Source organism: Lissotriton helveticus, chromosome 7 (assembly GCF_964261635.1).
Source record: "Lissotriton helveticus chromosome 7, aLisHel1.1, whole genome shotgun sequence".
NCBI lineage: Eukaryota > Metazoa > Chordata > Amphibia > Caudata > Salamandridae > Lissotriton > Lissotriton helveticus.
In genome coordinates, this window is record NC_136068.1 from 1,519,320,209 (window position 1) to 1,519,334,945 (window position 14,737).

General features: G+C 45.3%; 1 protein-coding gene across 3 annotated transcripts in view; it reads right to left on the reverse strand.

The window, feature by feature from the left end:
• Nucleotides 1-1,884: 1,884 nt before the first annotated feature.
• Nucleotides 1,885-14,737, reverse strand: part of CACNG8 (calcium voltage-gated channel auxiliary subunit gamma 8) — an 83,040-nt gene continuing 70,187 nt past the window's right edge. For 2 of the 3 annotated variants that reach the window (XM_078650934.1, XM_078650933.1), the window contains 3 exons: nucleotides 7,774-7,914; nucleotides 1,984-2,468; nucleotides 1,885-1,932 (listed from right to left, as the gene is read on the reverse strand). In XM_078650934.1, coding sequence (XP_078507060.1) covers nucleotides 1,885-1,932; nucleotides 1,984-2,468; nucleotides 7,774-7,914 — 674 coding nt within the window. Of the gene's footprint in view, nucleotides 2,469-7,773; nucleotides 7,915-14,737 lie in introns of all 3 variants that reach the window. The other variant, XM_078650932.1, reaches the window with a different exon arrangement.

Consider the following 14,737-nt stretch of genomic DNA (forward strand, 5'->3'; position numbering starts at 1 on the left):
AAAAATAACCCCCAGTCCTCCCGTAACCACCACCGGCACAAATTAAGCACTGCTGTCTCGCATCAGTCTGTCAACCCAGCAATTAATCACACATTGTCTATGAGCAAAGTTTTTATGGAGTAAGCAAAGTCTTCCGGAGATTCTGATAATTGACCGATGTGTGCTTTTTAAAGTTTTCTGAATTTCCTTCATTTATGATTTTTTTGTAAAAAAAAAAATCATCGCAAACTGACAAGCTCGCCTGTTTCTTTTTGAAGCTGGATGGATGTTGGCGAACGTTTTCCCCTCAAAACGACATAAAAGGAAATGGAACATGAAACCTCACATAAAAGGTCCGTTGCCAACTAAGCGCAGAAACTGGGAAGTTCTCACAAAAACAAAATGTGCCACTGCAACACCTCTACCACGAGCGTGCTTCGCCAGCTTATTACTGTCCACAATAGCAAATTACTTCTTAGCATTTGCCACTGACTTTTAAAAATAATCCAATGAGTACTCACCATCAGGCTGTGAATGCCCGGCCTCAGCCAGTGATGCCCAGGCAGTAGGATGTAACTGCTTGACAATAACCAATGACTGCTCTCCCTCAGGCTGCGGATGTCGGCATGACGGCCTGGTATTAGGATGTTCCTGTCTGACATTAACAAATGACTGCTCAGTTTGAACTTGTGAGTTCAGGGCATCATCTGGTTACCGATCTATATCTTTATGGCAGCTCGACAACAGACAGCTGGTGTTAGGTGCGATTATCTGACATCAGCAAATTAATGCCTACAATTAGCCCGAGACTGCTTAGTATTTGACGTCAGTATTAGACCATAAATATTTTCATCAGCTCATTAAGCCAAACATCAGACCATGTCTGTGACTGCCTGGTATCTGTCCATCATAAGCCGGCGACTGCCAACATCAGTGCATGACTGCCCAGCACACATCAAACAGCTGCTTAGAATCAGCCAGTGGCTACCCAGCATCAGTCAAGAATAGCCCAGCATTACTTCATGACTGTCAGGCATCCTCCCATAACCTCTCAACACCAGGCCCTGGCTGTCTAAATGAGCCCTCGATTGACTGGCATTAGTTCAACGTAGACCCCTGATGCCTCGCCTCAGCCAATGAAGTTCAGCACCTCCTAATAGCTGTTTGGCATCAGTCAGTGACTTGGCAGAAGGCCATAACAACCTTGCACTTTGTTGTCACCAGGCCTGCAGGACAAGCTCAAACTCCACTCAGCACTGCGGGGTAGTTAGAGTTCCAGGGATTGGTTCCTTCATCTGAAGCCTTGTATCTGAGCCAGGACATTCTGGGATCAAACAGCAACACAGCAAGCAACGTCCATCTAACTACCCAACAAAGCTGGGATATGCTTACGTTCCAGAGGGAAACCTCTTAACTTTGTAAAAATATTATTTTCCCTACTTCCTTCCTATCTCTCTTCCCCCATTCACCCTATTTCCTTGTTTCCATCCTTCCTCTCTCCTGGCCTTTTTTCTTCACTCTTTCCTTCTTTGCTTAAATCATTCCTTATTTTTTCCTCCCGTCTCTATTTTCATATCTTTTCTTAAATGCGTTTTTCCTTTCACATCTCAGTTTTCTTCCCTTACACTGCCTCTTTACAGTGTTCTTAAACATACATTATTTTCTCTGTTCTTTATGTGCAACCTATTATTATTATTTCATTTTCCTCTCTCCGTCCACCAGTTCCAGTTTCCTGATCTATCTCTGCGAACTTTCATACTTTGTGAAGGAAAACATTTCTGGAATCTTCCTCATGTTGCTTCATGGCAATAATGGCTAATACCTCCTCCCACAACAGTCGCCAAGACACACACACTCCCACACACACTCACTCACACAAACACACCCCACGGGCGTGCCCACTCCCTACACAGGCGTGGTCTTCCTGTTTAGCGTGTTGGTGTTGGAGCCATCCTTGCCCAGCGTGCCCGTGTTGGACGCTGGGCCAGTGACGGTCACGGTGACCCCAGACTCCTTGGGGAAGCAGTTGTGGAGCTGCAGGAAGCTGTGGTCTGCCCGCTCTGTGTTGTACAGGCTGCTGACATTGGCCTTGGAGGGATCCCTGGACAAGGTGTACATGGAGATGTCAGTCGATGGGACCCCCTTCACTCCCACCGGCGACGTGTCCCGGGACTGGGAGGGCTCGGTTGACCGAGAGCTGGAGCGGGAGCGCCGGCGGTACCTGAAACGGTAGCTGGGCAGTCGTAAAATGGCCGACGGGTTTTTGATAAGTTCCGTGCGAGATTTGCAATGGGCCTCCCTGTTTTTTTCGATGTAGATGTTGACAGCCAAGACCCCGATCATCTCTGCCAGTATGAATGATAGCCCTCCGAAGTAAAAAGACCAACCATACGAGTAATGGCTTTTCTTTTCGTCATGAGACTTGCCGGCTGGCTCGCTCGTATTGTTGGCAGATATGTAAACAATCACTCCGATAATGTTGCTCAGACCTGCAGCGGTGGGAGGAATGAAAAAGATGTATTACTTAGATTACTTTGATGGCTAACTAAATAAATAGAACATTAATTAGTTAATTAAGATATGTCCTGTCTAGAAAGGTGCATATGTTTTGCAAGAAGACATTCTATGTAATAGAAGCCCCTCGGTTCCTTGAAGATGCAGATTTTTCATTATATTTCATCCTTAATTCTTTGGCAACATACATTTTTTCATTTAGTATTACATTTTTTTGTACAATAAACACCCTTTTGCAGTTTCATCTAAGCACTCAATTGTGTGGGAAACATACTTCCAAACCCTTTTGCAGTTTCATCTAAGCACTCAATTGTGTTGGAAACATACTTCCAAACAACCAGTCATATGAGGTGAGAGGCTTAGCTAAAAAAAAATGACTGACTGATTGTAAATCAACTGGCTGAAAAAGGTGGACCCAAAGCCCGCTCTATGTGCATTGGGTTAACTATACGTCAATTTGGCAGCTTTGTATCATAGCCCAGACCTAAACAGCCAGTGTTCGAAATGTAACCTAGGAGGGAGGGAACTTTAGTAGAAAAAGAGGCTACAAAGTCCTACCACTTCAACTCGAGACCAACTTAGCCTTATTCTGATTTCAGAAACTCCTGGAGATGTACACCTCAACAGACAGCTACAGCAATAGCAGACTTTCAGATTCAATACAAATAAGCATTTCTTACAAAATGTCAAGCTAACAGCTGTTCAAAATATGTTTAAGTAAATAACCAAAAGGATAAGAAAGAACATTTTAGGCACCTCTGGGTTTATGGACTATGAAATGGCTACAATATATAATTCCACAGGTGGTTGAACATGTGCAGAGCAGCCTGAGGGGCCTGATTTACAAATCCACTTAGTGTAGAGTTTCTATATTTTTTAAAGAATTCTCAGTCAATGAAGTAACATAGAAAATTACATACAATATACAAATCAGTAATTTACATAAATTAGAAAATGAGGCATACGTAAGTGATGTGTAAATCTGAATTAATGCATATAACTTTATTTCCTCGGAGGGGGAAATGCTCTGTTTCAACTGAGGGATCTCTTAACCTACACTTCTTGTAAACATGGAATTATTTCCTCTCCTTTCCCAATCTAAAATGCACCTATTCCTGACACTCGAGGCGAAAAACTGAGCTGTTTTGTTCTCCTACTTCTGCAATCAATCTTGACCCTGCTCCAATGGAAACAGTCCAGTCGAACTGCCAGGCCAGGTTCCAGTGGCACAGTGTTCCCGGGACCATCGCTACTTTTGGACTCGAAATCCTCATTCAAACAAATGTACCTTTGCCACATCCAGTTTAGCAGCCAACCACTAAATATTTCTGTACCTACTTACTTGTCCATTTTGTACTGTGTTTCTTTCTGAAATGTTGCCAGTTTCACATAAATATATATAAAATAAATACATAAATGTGTGATCAAGTGTTATTGTGATGGAAATGATGAGTTAAAGTGTGTCTCTTCATAAGCCCGTCGTCTCTTGTTTCTTCTCTGTTGATACCTATCCTAGGGGCCGATTATGATGGCGGAAGGACCTGAGTCCGTCCGCCACCATAGAGTAGGAGGGACCGTCCGCAGGGGCTGCGGCGGTCCCTCCGTGCAAATTAGGATGTGACCGCCACCCTGGCGGTCACATCCTGTATTTTTAACATTGCGGCGGTTGCTGCTTGAAGCAGCACCCGCCGCAATGTTAAAAATGTAAGTTGTGCATTTGCATGCACAAAGCGGCAGGCACCCCCCCTTCACCCAGGGGGCTCGCAACGGGCCCCCGAAGTGAAGGTCCGTATGCTTTTCCACGGCGGAAAAGCTGCCGTGGAAAAGCATACTTTCTACTCCATCCTAATATGGCTGGCGGTGTCTGATAGACACTGCCAGCCATGTTAAAGCTTTTCTGCCGCGGTCGGAAGGCGACCGCGGCAGAATAGCTGCGGACAGATTGCAAGACCCACCAGCCATCCTAATTTGGCGGTGGGTCTTTCAAGCCTCTGCGGCAGTTTTCCTGCATCCTCCGGGCCGGCGGTGGCTTCCGCCGGCCCAGAGGATGCGGGAAATCGGCAATCGTAATAGGCCCCCTAGTTGGGAAGTTTGATGATGATTTGAGCGTATAAAGAGCTAATAAAGAACACTTTTACACAAAAAGTGTCTAGCACTAGACTCTGATCTTATCCAATATGCATATCTAGGGACACCAAGGGAGGAAGTAGACCTTTAGCCCTTTTAAATTTGAGGTGATTGAAGTTGGTGCCAACTGGTGAAGTCATGGCTAAGGAGCAACTTTCAATACACACTCACACTCTCTCTCTCTCTCTCTCTTTCTCTCTCTCTCTCTCTCTCTCTCTCGCTCTCTCTCTATATATATATATACACACGCATTCATAGTTCATCAAAAACAGGAACACTAAATAAATTGATGATTGTAATCTTACCATATAGACCGTGTGTCACGCTCATATATTGTCACATTTCCCTGATTTACCATTAACATTTCCCTGATTCTGTCTAAACATATATATACTGAAGTGCAACACAACCATCTGGATATTCCAGTCACTCAACCAATCAATCAATCAAACACACTTTATTCGGTTTCTGCATAAAATCATAAAAGTATTCTAAATACCATACATAGTACAAAAAGTAAACTGGTACAAAGTGATTACGCTGGAATTACATAAATTACAAAACTCACCTAAAATCTCATACCATACTTAAAAGAAATATTAAAACCATATACAATAAATCATTAAAAATAAATAACAGGAGAAAAATGAACCCACGGTCCTTAACTGGACTATGCCCTAATTTAAAAGCCACGATCAATTAATCACAACAGGCTCTGAGCTTCACTGCTGATTTAATAAAGTTAAGAAAAAATAAAATAGTGTCTTCAGACAGCAATTGTAAATAAATAAAAGCTGGTCGCACCTGCTTAAACTCCAACGTCTTTAAAATAGGGATGAGAAAACTTTTCCAGGGAGTCACATAACACTAACAAAATATTAAGCAATGAAGCCTGTCCTGTGCATACTCACCGTCGCAACCCCAGGACTCTAAGATCTGGCCTCTGCTACATCCCCCAGTCACTCAGTCGCAAGCACATCATTCATAAGAACACACAGCATCATATCTACTTCTGGTCCTCAATGTACTCAGCGCTGTGAAAAGAAGTACTGCACTTTCCTAGGAATCTTAGCACATTGCTCAGGGCACCTTCGACCTCTCAGGAGGATCCCAGGAGTATTCCAACCTGCTTCAGAGTACAGACAGTAAGATGGTCTAATCAGACTTGATCTTGTGAGCTGGTACGAGGGGATAGCCTTCCAGTGTTTCAGGTGGTCTTTTGAACAGCAGGACCATCTCTAGATTCCTGGCTTTTAGTGGTGACAGGACAACTTCATTCTATTTCACCCTGCCCTGGTAGGGAACATATAATGGTGCCCCACCTGACAAAAACTACGTATTGCCTAGAAGGACTCTTAGCATATTGGCACTATAGGGCTCTCTAGGTGCCAGAGAAGGCCACAGATGGTCAACAACCATCAGGATGCCAAGGAAATTACACACCAGGCTCAGAAACCATCCTAGTGCTGGCCTGTCCATCCCTCTGGTCCGTGAGAGGGTCATGAGCTATAATATTTTATTTTTTATGGAAAAAAGTTACCTTTAGCCCAAATCAGAGCAGTGCAAATGAAACGTGTTACATTTGATAAAATATGACACATCGTATCTCGACACCATGAAATCATGTGGATATGTCATTGGGTACGACAAGAAATATGGGAAGAAAGGTAGCAAATCCTATCACCTTACAATCGTAGCAGATGCTACCCAGCTAAGAATCGCGAGGAATTGAGCAAACTGTGACCACATATACATACTCCTTGAGAAGCACCAAAACGGTGTGAAACACATTGAGTTCCAAACTATGGGGCCGATTATGATAGAGGATTTTCCGCCTCCTCCGGGCCGGCGGAAGCCACCGCCGGCCCGGAGGAGGCGGAAAATCCTCTGCGGAGTCACCAAAGACCCACCGCCGCATTACGATGGCTGGTGGGTCTTGGATTCTGGTCGCTGCTTTTCCGCCGCGGTCGGATTACAACCGCGGCGGAAAAGCTCTCCTTTGGCTGGCAGTGTCTATCAGACACCGCCAGCCAAATTAGGAAGCATTAGTAAACATGCTTTTCCGCGGCGGTTTTTCCGCCGTGGAAAAGCATGTGTACTTTTGCTTTTGGGGGCCCGTTGCGGGCCCCCAGGGCGTAGGCGGGTGGGGGGTGCACATGGGGGTACCTATGGTACCCCCCAGCATTTACATGCACAAAGCGGCAGGCACCGCATGGTGCCTGCCGCTTTGTGCATGTAAATGTTACACATGCACTTTTAACATTGCGGCGGGTGCTGCTTGAAGCAGCACCCGCCGCAATGTTAAATATCCAGGATGTGACCGCCAGGGTGGCGGTCACATCCTGATTTGCATGGAGGGACCTCCGCAGTCCATGCGGACGGTCCCTCCACCTCTGGGATGGCGGACGGACGCAAGTCCGTCCGCCATCCTAATCGGCCCCTATATGTGGAAGTGGACTCGAAATCTGAACAGTTATATCAAAAGTATTAAATATATGTAATGAAGCTTGGTCAGATTTACGTCGAGCAATGATGTTCTACCTTGGCGGGAGGATGGCAGGGCTGGTAGCTTGCAGCATGTGCGGATGCATTAGAATCAGAGGTGCAGGGGGATGGAGAAAATGTTAAAAATCGAAATAAATGCCAACATATGTGCACACAAATAAGCTTACGCACGAAGGAGAGAGATTGGTTTGACAACAATGCACTTGTTGTTAAATCCTACCCTTTGTGTGGAAAATGTCAGATAAAACCCATTATTAAGTTATTCAGTAGTAATTTATTTCAGTGCCAGAGGCATTCAGTCAGCTCCTGAAACTAAGCTGCCAGCAGAAGCAATATGTTGCATTGCATTTACTGCAGAATTTTATAATACTTACTACTCCTATGTGGGGTGCTGAAGCGCTTGCATACAAGGGCATCATCCTGCGATGTATAGTGTATTGTGGAAGGGTGCTGTTACCGTTATTATCCTGTGCGGGAAGTATTTCCATGTCATGCATAAGGACCACTGAAGTGTGTTTATCATGTTATGTGGCACAGCACTTAGCAGTGTGATGGATAAAGTGTGGGCAATAGGCACAACGTTTATGTTTTTCAGTAAGATGGCAGCTTTTAGCAGCTGCTTCCCAAACTGGAATACAAAGTACTCACCTGCAGCCACAAAAAGAATTCCAGCTCCCAGGATAATGTTCCTCTTGGATTTGTAAACACGACTGGCGGCGACACACAGTCCTCCCAAGAGAAGCAGCATGGCACTGAGAATGGGAAATATGCTGGAAGCGCGCACTACGCCTGTCAGGAGAAGAAAGGAAAGCAAGAGTCAGGCACATTGACAAAGGCATGACAGAAGACATTTGGGCACTGCACATGCGCAGAATAAAAATGGAATGACCAAGGCTATTACATCTCCATTCAGAACCATAGCTAGGGCTTAAGATAATATTAAGCAGCTGTCCAAGGTTCCACATGCAAGAGGGTGGCAGGTTGCACATAGAAGCACTGTGGGAAAACTTTTAGGAGTCAAGTGCAATCCGGAGTTACTGGGCTCAGATTGTAATAATAAGAGACTTTCACCTCTGTTGTCCTGTTGCTTACTTTGCTATTAAAACCAAAGCAGAACACAAGAGACATCCCATTTGATCCTCATGAATGCTTTGGCGGTGCCCCACAATTCACATTGTCTTCTGGCGTGTTCCCTCCACCCTCCATCTCATGCATCACTCACAGGAGATCCATAATTAATTCCTGGTTTGCAACAGTCAAGCGCAGCACGTATGTTCCCTTCTTATCTGAGTACACATGTACAGGTAAAATATACTGTAACGAATTTCGTTGCGCGCACTGCATCACCAAATTCGATGCAGTGCGCGTAACGAAATTCGTTTTATTTATTTATATGTTTACTTACCTGCATTTGGCCGTATTCCATAGTTTACTACCCCCGCCCTGCCCCTCCCCGCCCCACATCACCACCCGGCAGCACTCCTACCACCGACCGCTACTAACCTGAAGTAATTCTAAAGGTGCATGCTTTTAGAATTGTCTTTGTGGGGTTTATAAACATGATCACTCTCATATTATGTGTTCAAGTACTAACCAAAGGTAGTAAGAACTTACTTAGGCCAGTGTCTTCTTCTTCTAGGTGTCTCATTAGTTAAGGGCTGCTAGCTCGTAGACTAGTTCCTTTACAAGAGACAAAATGCAACTCTGTTGCCACCATTCTAATATTTAAACCAGTTCTTGAAACGCCTGTAGGATCTTCTGGTCAGATACCAAAATGGGATTATTTCAAAAGAGAATTCATGAGTACAGGAGCTAGTACTATATAGGAATTATTTTACATCCTCATGTATGCCTTTGTGAAACAGCCCAGAAACGCCCAACTTCCTGTTAGTAAAAGTGCAAAAGGGCACAGTCCTGTCTATTTGTACTAACTGTATATGAACATTCACTGAATTTTACAAGTTTCTTCCTATTTTAGATATTATGGGGTCAATTGACAAAAGCAGTTAAGAGTATGCGACCGGGGTACACCGAAAGTTATATTTTACCTAGTCCAAAATGCCTGTGTGAATAGGGTCTGTTGTGTTTAGCCTAAGACCATATCAGTACTGTAGTGATTTCTTTCTAACTTTCTAAATCCCTCTGCGATAATCACGCTTTTGCTTTGTCTTCTACAGCAGGCTCTGTACTAGGTCTGCTTTTCACTGTTACTGTGTACACGAGTATTAGCTTCTGGGCTAAAGGCCAGGCACTTCCTTGTGGTCACCACAGCGGATAATTAATGAAGATGGATTGGTCGTTTCATTTTTGTGGCCTGCTCTTTACATGCGTTGTTGTTTGTATGCATTTTCAATTTGCTGCCGTTTACTCGTGGAAATGTGAGTATTTTATAAAACGCTATCTTATGTTTTTTTAATTTTTTTATTGTGCTAGTTTTTAGTTAATTATAAACAATGCATTTGAAACAGAACTAAAACGCAGCATATACTCAATAACAGTTCCTTTACGGTGCAGCGTGGGACTCTGTCAGAACGGTAAATAATTGATTCTCTCCCAAATGTCAAGGGAATTTTCGATGGTAATTTATCACGTTGGCTGTGCAGGCGGGAACAACTGCACATCACTCTAATGTGATTCGGCTAAAAATAGCGATAGCATTTTGTTTTATGTTTCTAGATTTTTATTTCTTTGCACATTATTAAAACAAAAAAGGAATCTCACAGCAAAACAATTTTTGAACTAGTAAATTATTGTGTTTGTACAATTTGATTGTAAAATTCAATTGAAAGTTATGCTTTTAAAAACAGAAAAAACATTACTGTTACATGGTCCACCATGTTTATTGTCTCAGATGAAACTACCAACATCAGTGGACCCCATACTATTTTGTGAGCGCATTTCAGATTGTGTTTGTGTCTGTGTGCGTGCACAAAAGAACAATAATATTATTGTTAGCAATGGAATTTATGGTTGGCTAGGTCTTGCGCCTAAGCCAGGCAGAAACCACCACTCTAGTCAGGGCAGGGGAGTTACACACTGAAGATAACCCCTGCTCAACCTCTTGGTAGCTTGGCACCAGCAGTCAGGCTTATCCCAGAGGCAATGTGGAAAGCATTTGCACAACAGACACATAAAGCAGAAATACACTAGACACACAACAAAAGAAACTCCACACAAGGTTATATAAAAAATAGCCTTTGTATTATCCAAAACACATTAGAATCATCATCACACATATACACGGTGCCAACTGGCATCAGGTCATAATTTACAGGGGATTATATGCATGACATGGCCAATCAGGCCACTGTAGGAACCATCACAAAGCACATGTAGCAATTGTAAAACACAACCAGTAACTTCTGGCAAAAATACTGAACTCAGCATTATATCACATTATGCATAAATCACAATTAGGAGTGCACCTTAGTAACACTCCCTAGGTACATACATCACCTTCCTTTAGGGCCTAGTGCCCTCGTGGTACACACAGGTACCAAACCTGACCCAGTCCAACTGCCTTTCACTGGGGCTCAAATGCCCTTTGTCCAAAATGTCAGGGCTTAATTGGGGCTGTCATCTGGCCCCTTTGGCTGCCCTGGCAGCGGAAACACTGTGCGCAATGCGCTGAGGGCGTGGGGTGCAACTCACCCCCTCCTTATCATGATGAAAAAGGAAATGGCCCCACGTTGCAGCTGCCCGTGTTTGAGGTGCAGCTTTGGCACAGAAACCAGCACTAACACTACCATGCCTCTGAAGCCCCACTCTGGGACTCCTAAAACAAAGTTGCCCCACGGTGCAGCTGCCCATGCTTTTGTGGTGCAGCTGAGGAGCTTAGCTTTGGCTTCAGCATTGTTTCACTTCGAGCCCTACTCACTGGGCTCTCTGGGGACTCCTCCAGTCTCCTTCACACATGGGATAGGCACCGACAATGTGCCTTGGCCGGCCCAGAAAGCTGGCGGGCGGCTTTTCTTCTATACGGGCGGCTTCTCCTCACTCTTCCAGTCAGGGAGAACGCCTGTCGACCTGCGCTGGGAGACCGCTAGGCTCCAGTCGAGCCCCTCCTCTCGGAGCTCCTCTTTGGACATCTACGCGCAGTGGGAGAGCTGCCACAAGGCTCCGTCTCCCTCCTGCAACAGTCGCCGTCAATACGCGGGGCTCCCACTGGCATGGGGCCCTGCCCACTTACAGAGAGCAGGTCTGCCTATCTTCCTCTTGCGCAGCACTTAACTCCTGGCCACGCCTCGAGTCAGGCGCTCCTCGCCTGGCTTCCGGGCCGGCGATCTTGGCAGTGATTTCTCCATGGCGATCCCAGCGGCTCATTACCAATGTGGGGTGGTCTCCCACTCTTCGAGGCTGGCCGTTGCGGGGTAGGCTCCAGCTCTCAGGATCACAAAAACAGTGGAGTAGGTTCAGGAACACCAATGCGGGGTGGGCTCCCTCCTCCAAGGCATCAACGCAAGGGAATCCCAAAGTCGGGATTACCTCCAAATATGTCGCAGCTCAGCGCTGCAAAGTCCCAGCACTCTCCCCATCCTGGGAGAGATATATAGCGCTCACAAGGCGCCCAGGCAAAGTTTCAGGGGCACAAGGCTGAGCCCAGGCAGGCCAGCTCACAGGGCTCTCCAGCAGGGAGGCTGTCCCTCATGTTGGTACCTCCTGGAGCCCAGCAGCAGCAAGTCCCCAAAAGCAAGGAAGCACAAGCACAACAGATGGGGTCACAGCCCCAGTACTTATACTGCATTTTTCTTTGTTCTGCCCTTGGCACAGGGCTTGAGGGAACCAGCCTCAACTGGTTCTGGGGAGTATTGGAGCACGTTGTTTACAGGGCTCCTCTTCCCCTTTGTGAGGTGGGGCCTCGGTCATCAGACCACCACAGGGGGGCGGAGCCAGCATTCACCCAGGCAGGCACAAACCTATTCAGGGTCAGGGGGCTACTCCTTCCACTCCTCTAAAGGCAGATCTCCTATTCAGCCTAGCGCTGACTCACCCTGCCCTCCCTGGAGCCACACACACCTCCTCAGTCCCAGTCACTCCAGAGCCAGACTTGCAATACACAATAGGCAGGCAGGCATATAACACACAGAAATGCCAACTTCTAAAAGTGACATTTCTAAAATAGTGATAATAAATCTGCGCACACCTTTGCGCAGCATTTATTATTACTATTCCAAACATACCAAACTTGACCACACTGCTCCTCTCATATCAGGAATTACCACTGAAACACTTACTAGGGAATCCCCAATGCATTCCTGTGAGAGGGCAGTCTCACAGCAGTGAGAAACCAAAATGGCTGTTTGTCACTATCAGGACATGTCACACACTTAAGGTACATGTCCTACCTTTTACCTACAATGCACCCTGCCCATACGGCTAGCTACGGTCTACATTAGGGGTGACTGATATGCACTAAAAAGGGGGTCACAAACGTGGCACACACTTTAGGTGTCACGTTACAGAGGCAGTAACACTGCGTGCACAGGCCCGACAATGGCAGAGGCCTGAGACAGGTTTGAAAGGCTACTTTGGCGGGTGGCGCAATCAGCGCTGCAAGCCCACCAGTAGCATTTAATTTACTGGCCCTTGGTATCTGAGATACCACTTTACCAGGAACTGACAGGTAAATTAAATATACCAAACAGGTGTAGACCAATCTTACCACGTTTACCACAGAGAGCACACACACTTTACACTGGACAGCAGTGCTAAAGTGCCCAGAGTCCTAGAACCACCAACACCATGTCAGAAAAAAGGCTAGGAGGAAGACAAAAAGTTCAGGGATGACCCTGCAAAAAGGGCCAAGGCCAACAATTATCTTATGCAGATGTATCGGTTTCATTTATAGCACTTTGTGACACGTTCTTTAAATACACTTTACCCTACATATGTGAAAGTGGCCCATGTTTTTACTGGCTTTGGAAGAATGACAAACTAAGTTGGTTATACTAGGTTTCAAATAGTTACCTTGTTTATTCGGTATTCATATAACACATTTAGAACATTTTACAAATGGTTATTTTAGTAACAAAATAGGTAGCATGAAAGGAATACATGCAGAGTTAATCTCCACCAGAATCAGAGTTTTTGACCTTGAGGTTTGTACACAATAAAAAGCAATGCATTGACTATCTGAAACTCTTCACCAGCAACACTTTGTTACTATAATGGGATACACCAGCTAAACTTACTTTACAGGAATGTTTGAGAAAAGGTAGGCATGAGGAGTACTGAAGTATTGTGCAGGTACCTAAAGATCTGACTTTAAACAGCGGTGCGATATATAAAATGTAGTTCGTTCAGCTCAAGTTTTTGCGAAAAGATCTACAGCGAGAAGAAAAATCCAAAATCAGTGCAAAGTTTTAAAAAACTTTATAAAATTGGAGATATTTTATGATAGTGCCAGTTTTTCAGAAAATAATGCCATGTTCTCTGCATTTGTAACTTCCTTTTCTTCTAAGGAAATTCCTTCATGTCACAAACCAATGAAGTATACAAAAAAGTGATGGATGTGATGCCTGAATTCATCTCAGGGGTGATACCCTGAGACTTGTTCCCCACCTCAAGGTCCGTTTCTGGAGACTGAACATGTGACTAGCAGTCCATCACGTGTTAGGTGGACACAGTATCCCCTTAAGGGTGACACACTTTGGTGGTGTCATGTAGGTGTCTGCCAGTTGTGATCTGTCTCTGTGACAGTGTGTGCAACATATCCAGATCAGAGGTTGCCTCACCAGGGTCAGTATTGGGGTGCTATATTGTCAGGCAGTACCATCTGGCTCTGTTGTTCCCCTCTGTGGATGGAATCTATCTCCTACCACTTACTTCTTATCTTCGTCTATGTACTCTCCACTTAGGGACGATACCCATTGAAATCTGCAGTTTTGTAGCACCATGGACAGCTGCCCCTCTTGGCTCTTCTTACAACAGATGAAGGTCATTGCCTAGGATGCAGTCCCAGAGCATCTGGGAACTGATGAAAACCCTCCTCTGGGCAAGTATCCCCACCAGTTGCAAGGATACCATGGCCATAAAGTGGACATGCTTCTGCCCATTGGCCTGCGTTACCCTATAGACCGGTCTTGACAGATATTGTTCGGGAACCAGCTTTGCTACCTCCATGGTCTAGCTGGCAAAAGTACCTTATAGAGGAGAGACACAAACCCTATTCATTGTGACCTCATGGTAGTGATGTCTACCACCCTCAGTGATCACTAATTTACCTTCTTGATCCACCTCCCAGCTAACGGATAATAGGGAAAGCTCTACCCTTTCCTCCTGGAAATAATATGTTCCTAGGTCTAGGTTAGTCACCCATATGGAGTGCCCACTTGTGGATGGCTTCTGGGTACATACAAATCACCCCCATCTTATGGCCAGGCTTGGTGATATGGCAATGTGTGCTTCTTCCCTCCAAAACCCCCCTTTGGCACTGGTCTGGGAATCCCTCCCCTCAGACTCTTTTGGGGACCATTAGGGAACCTTTCAGTATTCTTCTGGTATTCACTTCCCTCTCTGGAGGGGAACCCAGACCACCATTCCAGTAGTCACTCAGGGTATCTTCTTGGACACCTGGGTGCTGAGCGAGAGGTCAACTTTTTTCCAAACTCTC